Raw genomic sequence first — 9,748 nt, 5'->3', positions numbered from 1 at the left:
ACTAACTTTGCAGATTAGAAAAAAAGTCATCATGTTCATCTCTGTTTTGTACACGTCTGAGGCAATTGTTGATCACCGGTTAATTCTTAGAACTGGACCTGATAACACTCCTGATGGATAAGATTGAGAGGATGTCACCACTTATAACAAAACACCATTGAGGATGTGGGAGCCAACGCGTGAGTTTATATACAGTATATATATTGACTGGATTTATAACATACGAGTGAATTATGGTGACAAGGAAATGCAGTAGGCAGTTGGAGTTATACTTTCTTACGTTTCGGCGATGTGTTTTCCTCAGAGTGAATTATCCAAAACAAATACAGCCAGCACCCTATATACCCCATCGCTGTGATTGGTAGACATAGTAATATCCTGAGTTGTGATTGGTGGGCACAATAAGATCCTGAGCTGTGATTGGTAGGCACAATAAGATCCTGGGCTGTGATTGTTGGACAATTTGAGATCCTGGGCTGTGATTGGTGTGATTGATGGGTAAAAATAAAAACCTCGACTGTTATTGGTGAACACAACAAAGACCTTTGCTGTGATATGCCTATACAGTATGTGTACAGTATGTATGTTTGTATATCTCTCTCTCTCTCTCTCTCTCTCTCTCTCTCTCTATACCATGAACAAAGGAGAGAGATAGAGAGAGACTGATAGTGGCTACAGTGGGCATAGCGTCAAGAACATACAGAACAACACCCACTGACCCACTGACTACTGTTCTACAAGGTCCGCTAAATGTAGACTAGGTAACTCTATGACGTGTGTGGATGTCTTTCTGTCTGTCTGTCTATCTTTCTGTCTTTTCCACTATGTCAATCTTTTATCTGTCTATTTGTTTGTCTTTTGCACTGTCTATGTCAACCTGTGTCTCTTATTCAGTGTGTGTCAGTCAATCTATCTGCCTGTCTGTCTTTTACACTGCCTGTATTAATCTATCTGTCTGTCTATCTGTTTTTCTGTCTGTCTGACTGTCTATCTGTCTGTCTTTTCCACAGCCTGCGTCAAGCTTTCTATCTGTCCCTCTTATTCAGTGTGTTTTAATCATTCAATCTTCCTGTCATTTCCTCTATCTTTATCCATCATTATATCTGTCTATCTGTCTGTCTTTTTCACTGCCTCTGTCATTCTGTTTATCTGTCTATCTGGGACAACTTAGTGACCTACTGATCTCTTGCAATATAGTGAATGTGGGTCAAGGCTGATTAGAGGAATGTATGACTGTCTTTGTTTACCTGTGTGTACCTGTTTACCTGTACGTGTACTTGTTTACCTGTATGTATACCTGTACGTCTCCAGGTAGGGGTATGGTATCATTTAGATGGTCTTTGGTATCATATATTTCCAAAGATCAGGTATTAAAAACACTTAGAATATCCCTTTAGAAAATAACATATTATTGACCCTTTGAGGAAGATGGTTTATGTTATATCCATCTGATGGTTTAAGGTCCGTATGTGTATTAAAGATAATGGTTTATGTTGTCAACCTTTTGAGGACGATGGTTTGAGTTATGACTAATTTGAGGACGATACAAGACAAGAATAAATCATTTGTTTTAGGTTTTTTTTTTCAAAGACTGACGAATCAACTTTATGAAGACACAAGATGAAAGAAACAGTAAGAATTGAAACATACTGACAGGAAGATCATGATTGAACAGCATACATGCATACACAACAGCCTCTCTCTCTCGTTATGTACTTAACTACAACAACAATCCCAAGTCTATAATAGTCAGACACCATTTATTTGATTAAAGTGAAGACAGATGTTTGAGGGCCATTTGAGTCAGGTGTTGTGAATCACGACCGGAAATATACTGATTGTGACATATGTATACAAACAGCTCAGCTTATCGGGACATGTCTGCTCACGTGGACAGGGTTAAGGCGGTAGGCAGGTGATAATTACGATATAAATTATTAAAAAAAAAAGACTGTGATTGATGATGATGATGATGATGATGATGATGATGATGATGATGATGATGATGATGATGATGATGATTGATGATGATTGATTATTCATTCAGCCAAACTAAACCTTGACCTATTGTGGTGACGATTGTTTCAAAAAAAAAATATTATTATTGATGCTGTGAAACGATAAGAGATTGAATTATCTTATCAGAGACATTATAAGTCACCCCACTCTGTTATGACTCGAGTGTTGGGTCATAATTAATACTGATAATGAAATGAGAACAAAAAACTAAACTAATGTAATGATGACTCTATCAGCCGTCTGACATGTGCAGTATGACACTCACTCACTCACTCACTCACTCACTCACTCACTCACTCACTCACTCACAAGGAAATGTATAGTACTGTATATATATATAGACCAAAACAACCTACAACTATCTCATACAAATACGATGGCAGAATCTTTATTACCCTCCAAAATAGGACGTTTCATGTTGTATAATATTTGTGAATAAATGTATATACAGAGTTAATGAAAAATAATACTCAGATATTATTATACAACTATTTGAAATCCGAGTTTTTTTTTTTTTAAGCGACATTGTATATTCCGGTTACCTTTTTACCTTAAGTGGAAGTGGCCGGAGTCAGATGTAATAGTGAATCTCTCTCATTTGTTGCCATTCATCTTCTGTACATCTTCTCTGATAGGCCCGATGAATTTCTTAATGATGACTACTATTTTCGTTATATCAGGTAAATTATCAAAATCCTTCGTCAGTCGTGTCATAATGTTTCACACAAAAATGGTAAAATACTTTGTTTTTTCTTTTCTTTTTACAGTGTTTGTGATCCTGGTGTTACAATAGATATGTTTTGCTGTCTGGTAATCTCTTTCCATGAGTCTCCAAGTTCTTTAGGTGTTTTATATCCATCTCTTCATATTACCCAACAGTACACACCTGTTCTATCATCCACCTCTTAATAAAATACACCTTTTACTAATCATTAATTCGTTCTCCTTTCTCATAACATCTCCACACCAACATGACACACATACACAACTCCCTTCGACTTTGTAACTCTAAATTACACCCCAATCTTTCCAATTTATTTCACCTGAATGATTAAACACCCAAATACTAAACTAACCTAACCTAACACACACACACACACACTATCATCATCATCACGTTACACTCACAGATAAGGATAAGGCTTGGTATATAAAAGGGTGAGTGAACGACGCTAAGAGATATTTGGTTCATACTACAGAGAGTGACAACTGTGCTCCTCCTCCTCACTCTCACTCACTCACTTGGTGTACATCATGTAAGTGTCGTGTTTTACTACTGTGTTCACATCAAGTTCAACAAAGGCTACTGTATTATTCCTCAGTGTTGTTGTGGAAGTTATGTGTTTCTTGGTCTTTATTCCTGATGTTGTGATGGAAACCTTTAGTATCAACAACAACTACCTCGATGCTTTGTGCGTGTATTCCCTCTGCTCGACAGTCAGTCATTCAGAACACCGTAATAATGTGACTGGCAGACAACAGTTATGCCTCATTAGAACCAGATCATAGTGACTCTGAGTACTAAATGACTATTACAGTAATACACTGAAGGCAGATCACACTGTTCCTTCCACGATCTATAGTTGAAGGCGTCTCGTTTTCGGCGACTGTTCTTCATATTGGTGTCATGTTGGTCAGCCAGGGCTCCTCGTGACTTCACAGTACACAAAGCTAAACTAAAAAAAATAAAACTTAATGTCACTGAGCTACCACACACCTGTACCAGATATGTCCAGAATGAAGAGTGTGTCTCCAAAAAGATACTACAGAAGCCAGCAAATTCGATGGATCACATAACTCAGAAACCAAACAATGAAGATTCCATTCATATAATTCCCATGTGGTGACAGTATCACAATAGTGGTGTAATTCTTCCCCTAAGTAAATCACCATTACACACCAGCGAGAGAAATTATTATATTATTTCAAGTTTAGAAATTATCCCCTCTTACTTCCACAGCCAGTGTTTACCTCTCCCTATCGTAGTGATAACTGATGGCGACACAGTGACATACAGACGAAAAACTAACAATGAAAATCTTATGTATTTGGTGTTTTAAAGATGTGATTTATGACGATCAATTTTGTGTATTTGAAAGAAACAAGAAAAACTCACTTTATTCAATCCATTAATTTTAATCTTGTAGTTGAAGAAATTAAATATATCTTATAAGTTTACAGAAGATATAATTAACCCGTATGTTATAAAAAAAAATACAAATAACTAAAAGAATTTCTGGAGATCAATATTTTAGTGTGTATTAAGGGCGTAGAGAAGAAGTAGAGAGAGAAGACGTGATAAAGGGGAAAATAATGCAAAACAAGTATAGGAAAGTGATTGGAAAGGGGCAAGAGAATAAGTCAAAACAAACACACACACACACACACACACACACACACACACACACACACACACACACACACACACACACACACACACACACACACACACTTTGCTCGTATCCTTACCTTATACATACACAGTGACAAATAAAGTGAAAAAAATAAATAATCCGCAACAGTGAAAAATTAAATATACTTCATACATCTCTTGACTCCTCCTGTCATATCTCGTTCAGGAAAAAAAAAACGAGAAGGGAACAAAAAAAAACTCGTTAGATACGGAGGAACAAAATTTTCCTCTATCCTTTTGAAAAATCACAACCAACGGTGATTAAATGTATATTAGTGTAGGAAGAGAGTTGTTAGAGACTGAGGGAGGAACAAACAAGAGGGAGGGAGCCACAGCTAGCGGAGGGAACAAGAGGGAGGGAGCCACAGCTAGCGGAGGGAACAAGAGGGAGGGAACACAGTGAGCGAGTAGAGAACCTCCCTCCTATATCATGGGGTAACAATAGTAGTCAATCAGAACCTTCACCCATTAGAGGTGAGCCCCTATAAATAGAACTATCACCCATTAAAGATGAACCCCATATAAAAGACAGCGTTTAGTTTCTCACCATTAAGTGTTCATATTATACCATTAAAAAATCAGTATATATGTTATTTATTATAAGTCCATATAATATTATTCTTTTTATAATTTAGTAACACTCATAAATCAATACACGTTCTCTCTTTACTAGGGTATTATTTTTATCATTCAACTTCTCGTCATTCTGTAATAAATTTTTATATACACAGAAAACCATCATGACCCCAGCAGCCATTACCGACGCCCCGATGGACTTGTCAATGAAAACACGACGTAAGTTGCGCCTGGAAGAGTTCCTTCGTCAGAATCTGGACCAGGCTCCTGCAGGACGGGTCATCCAATGGGTTGACCGGGACAGAGGGATCTTTAGGATACTGTGGACCCATCAGAGCTCAGGAGCCTTCACTCAAGAGGATGCAGCTCTCTTCCGCTACTGGGCTCTTGCTAGAGGTGTGTGTGTGTGTGTGTGTGTGTGACTTATTTATCGCCGTTGCAGTGATAGCATAAGGAGTTATTCTTATGACTTCTGTAATAATAATAATAATAATAATAATAATAATAATAATAATAATAATAATAATAATAATAATAATAATAATAATAATAATAATAATAATAATAATAATAATAATAATAATAATAATAATAATAATAATAATAATAATAATAATAATAATAATAATAATAATAATAATAATAATAATAATAATAATAATAATAATAATAATAATAATAATAATAATAATAATAATAATAATAATAATAATAATCATCACCCCACAGGTAAACCAGCCAGCCTCTCCTCAGTAGAGCTAAAACAAAGCCTGAGAATGGCACTCAATAAATCCCCTTCCGTAGAGAGACTATCAGCCACCCACGACGAATACCGCTACTTCAAATTTACAGGTATGTGTGTGAGAGTGGATAGGTAAGCTCTTGTAGTGGATATAGGTGGGTGTGGATAGGTTCTAGTGGTGAATAGGATTAGGTTTATCTATTCAACTGTTCCCCCTCGCTCTCCAGTATGACAGTAAGCTCAGAGTAGGAAGATATAAGAACCATTAGATTAACTCTCCTCCCAATCCCCTTCATAAAAGAAAATCCACCTTGATGCGATAGGCGACCGTGATAAGATAACATGGGCCTATGGTACAGTTATAGAAATGTAACCCGTAACCCGTGTCTCCAAACGGCACCGTCTCAGTAGTAGTATCACTGTTTATGAATGATTGGGTTATTGGTTATGTAACGACTGACGTGATTGGTGGATAGGTTTGTTTAGGTCATATAGGTTGGCCGTTTGGTGACCCAGGTTACCACAGGGGTGTAGAGATACATTTCTGCATGGTGCACTAAGGGGTATTATGGTACAAAAGGTCATAGTTCAGTGTTATACAATTTACTCAGGTGTGAACTGCTCAGGTGTCACATCTTATACATTAAGTGTTTATTAACCATTTCACAGCGGGAGGTTACCCTAAGCTGAATAAAATCATCTGACGGTAGCCTGAATAAAATGGTATGTGCGTGACACTTGGCGAATGGGTTAAAAGACAAGATGAACATTATGTGTCTTTCTGTGTATCGCTGATGAATGAGTGACTACGTTAAGGATTGCGGCCGTGGCCAGGGAGAATTTTTACTATTCACTATATTTTAGCAAGTATTATTTCATGTTGTAAGGAAGGTTATTATGCAGTCTTATTCCTGATGATATCCGGGAAGCGGAGAGAAATGTTTAGCAGAGAACTGATAAACATTTTTGCTCTTAGTTAGAGGATTGGTGAATAATATGTATGTATGTATGTATGTATGCACAGTCTGTATGTATGTATGTATGTATGTATGTGAATTGACATATGATTTAATTCTCTATTTGATGTATATTTCCAGAGTGGGGAAGCAGACGATCATCAGGCACTAAGCGGCCAAGGTCCCCAGAGGACGTCAGGAAGAAGAGTTCAACATGTAACAAACCTCCTCCCCTCCTCCCCATTACCAGCTACACGGGGGAGGAGTCCTCACGTCCTGCAGGGTGGAAGGCCGACTGTTCACTCTTCCTACAGCAGAGTGAAGGATTCCAAGTACCTACTGGCAAAGAATCTCAGGCAGGACTGACGGGTCTCCACCATAGGTCCTCCCCCATGTTCCAGTGGCTGGGGAGTGACCACCTAACGGGAGGAGGCGTAAGAGAACCCATCCTTAGGGAACAGATGCTGGGAAAACAACTGCTAGGAGAACAACTGTTGGCCAGGCAGTTGAGGGGAGAGCAACTGTCTACAGAAAGGCAGTTGAGTGAGCTGTCTACTCGTGAACACTTCCTGGAGAAAAAGTTTAACAGGGGCTACGTGTCTGAAGAGCAGCTCCCAGGAGACCGTTCACTAGGAAATTTAATGATTGGAGAACATTTGGGTTATTTTCCAAAGACTCACTCGCCTCAGGCTTATATAGAGACTAGAGAGGCTCTCCACTCAGTGCCTTCTTTCAGAGACTCATATTCAAGACTCGACAGTGAAAATTTCTTGAGTCTTTACAGTGACGCGTGTGGTTATCCTCAGCTGGTGCCTCACTATGACCATACAGCAACCAGTTCTTCTTACCACAGTGTATATGAGAGTCTTCCTACAGCCAAAGATTATTACAAAGACGTCAGACATCTGTACTCTGATGTTAGATATCCAAATGAAACTTTATAGGGTGTTAGAAAATAAACTCATCTTTTGTAGTTTATTAACTAATTCAGAAAAAAAACGTTGATTTGTGTTACAGTGACTTACTCATAGAAACATAGTGTTTTTTTTATATAATACAAGTCAAGATTCAGTGTGTTGGAGGTTCATATGGTGAGAATTCCACGTGCCTGAAGCTGTAAAAATATCCTTAACTAATTGATTTCAGTGAATTTAAAATATAATAGCATCATTGTTCTGAGTTTCTACCTTAACTAGATACATTAACTTTACACCAGATAAAGTTAAGGTATAGTTACCCTCTTCCATAACATAACCTGTATATAAAATGTGTTCCCAGACTTGTGTTTAATGAACGTACAGTATCCAGTTAAGGAAGACTCAGTATAATGATGGTGTACTTTATTATGTCAACCAGTTAGATGCATTCTTGAATCTTTCTCATTAGGGAAACTCGAAGTGATTTTTGCATGTTATGCGTCTCAGTAACAAGGAAGATTCACCTTGAGAACAACAGTGACTTTACACCCGGACAACACAACAGAGACAATAAAAGAATGAGTGCAATAGTGAATAGCTTTAAGACTATTTATTTACCGAGTCACTTAACAATAAGATGTCTCAGAAAAATGAATACACATTGACTTACAGATGTTCGTCAAGATGTTTGTGGGAAACTTTGCACATCGATAAGTGAGAAAGGTGAAGACAATGTTGCTGTTATAATAAGAACATTCACACGATCCCACGTACGTATATCTGTAAGGCAGTGTGTATAATTTTCATTACGCCATGTATGTGTGTGTATAGGTATATATATAATTGAATTTCTCTTATTTGTTCAAGACCAAAAAAAGACTTACACATTTTGTGCTTGTGATTGTTATTTTGTGTTCTTTAATTTATTGCAAAAGAAGACAAAGTATAACCCTTTGATGTTTATACTTTTCATATGTGAAGTAAAATCGCATTTTTCATTTACTTTTGTGTTTGGAATTTATGTTTCCTGGTGATCATCATCTGTCGGAATACACGAGTTAGGTGGCACCACTGGTGTATGTGTGTGTGTGTGTGTGTGTGTGTGTGTGCAATAATAATAATAATAATAATAATTAACGGTTTATTGAAAGAGCTTGCAGCCAGAGGCTGAAAATATACAGTTACATATTTGGGGAATGGGTTACGAATTACAAATAATATACAAGTGACATAAGTGACACAAATAAGACATATAGTAACTTAGATGGGGATCAGCTCAAAATACAGTTCATTTCAACATAGTGACAGTGTAGGGAGCAGTGTTTACTGGGAGTGAATACACTGATTTATTACATGTTATTGATAATTTTTACAATGGTTGGGACTGGGCTGTTCTTATAGCGATCAGTTCGTGCACGTATGGGCTGGATGCGGTTGTGGTGTCGAACAGCAATTCTCGGACAGGGGATCTCAGGTGGTGGTAGGGGCCGGTGTCGGGGATGGTGTAGAAGCTTCTTACCAAATTTGCAGATGAGGTCGTGGTGATGGTCAGTGAGTCAGAAAGAGGTCCAGTGTGTTGAGCGCTTCTTGATATGTAGGTAGGAAGGGGAGAGAATAATCTTGCATGCCCTCTTTGCACTTTTCTAGGTGTGTGTGTGTGTGTGTGTGTGTGTGTGTGTGTGTGTGTGTGTGTGTGTGTGTGTGTGTGTGTGTGTGTATGTGTGTGTGTGTGTGTGTGTGTGTGTGTGTGTGTGTGTGTGTGTGTGTGTGTGTGTGTGTGTGTGTGTATGTGTGTGTGTGTGTGTGTGTGTGTGTATGTGTGTGTGTGTGTGTGTGTGTGTGTGTGTGTGTGTATGTGTGTGTGTGTGTGTGTGTGTGTGTGTGTGTGTGTGTGTGTGTGTGTGTACACTTATATTTGAGTGTGTGAGTATTTGTATACGTACAATACGTGTCAGTGTAAACATGTGTCCTTTAACCACATATTTACACTGAGACATATTATACGTATACAAATAATACTCACACACTCAAATATACGAGTACACACAAAACACTATAAGAATTTTTTTAGACACAGGACCTGCTGCAGAATACAGAAGACATATATTTCTCATTCACTCACATA

The 9,748-nt window shown here is 37.8% G+C and overlaps 1 protein-coding gene across 1 annotated transcript; it reads left to right on the top strand.

Annotated features, from left to right (window-relative positions):
- Positions 1–3,207: 3,207 nt before the first annotated feature.
- LOC121872554 lies at positions 3,208–8,625 on the top strand. Its single transcript, XM_042375360.1, has 4 exons — positions 3,208–3,275; positions 5,164–5,404; positions 5,738–5,860; positions 6,848–8,625. Exons 2-4 carry the CDS (start codon positions 5,173–5,175, stop codon positions 7,648–7,650), a joined length of 1,158 nt encoding a protein of 385 aa, XP_042231294.1. The 5' UTR covers positions 3,208–3,275; positions 5,164–5,172; the 3' UTR covers positions 7,651–8,625.
- Positions 8,626–9,748: the final 1,123 nt, after the last annotated feature.

The sequence above is a fragment of the Homarus americanus genome, unplaced genomic scaffold (genome assembly GCF_018991925.1).
Source record: "Homarus americanus isolate GMGI-L3 unplaced genomic scaffold, GMGI_Hamer_2.0 scaffold39155, whole genome shotgun sequence".
NCBI lineage: Eukaryota > Metazoa > Arthropoda > Malacostraca > Decapoda > Nephropidae > Homarus > Homarus americanus.
Note: the sequence above shows the minus strand (reverse complement) of the source record. Positions and strands in the feature narration are given on the sequence as shown.

Excerpts from the sequence above, each read along its gene's own strand:
- LOC121872554 (XM_042375360.1), top strand. The coding sequence starts at position 5,173 with ATGACCCCAGCAGCCATTACCGACGCCCCGATGGACTTGTCAATGAAA. Across the intron at positions 5,405-5,737 it reads CTACTGGGCTCTTGCTAGAG|GTAAACCAGCCAGCCTCTCC; the intron begins GTGTGTGTGTGT and ends ATCACCCCACAG. Across the intron at positions 5,861-6,847 it reads CCGCTACTTCAAATTTACAG|AGTGGGGAAGCAGACGATCA; the intron begins GTATGTGTGTGA and ends GTATATTTCCAG.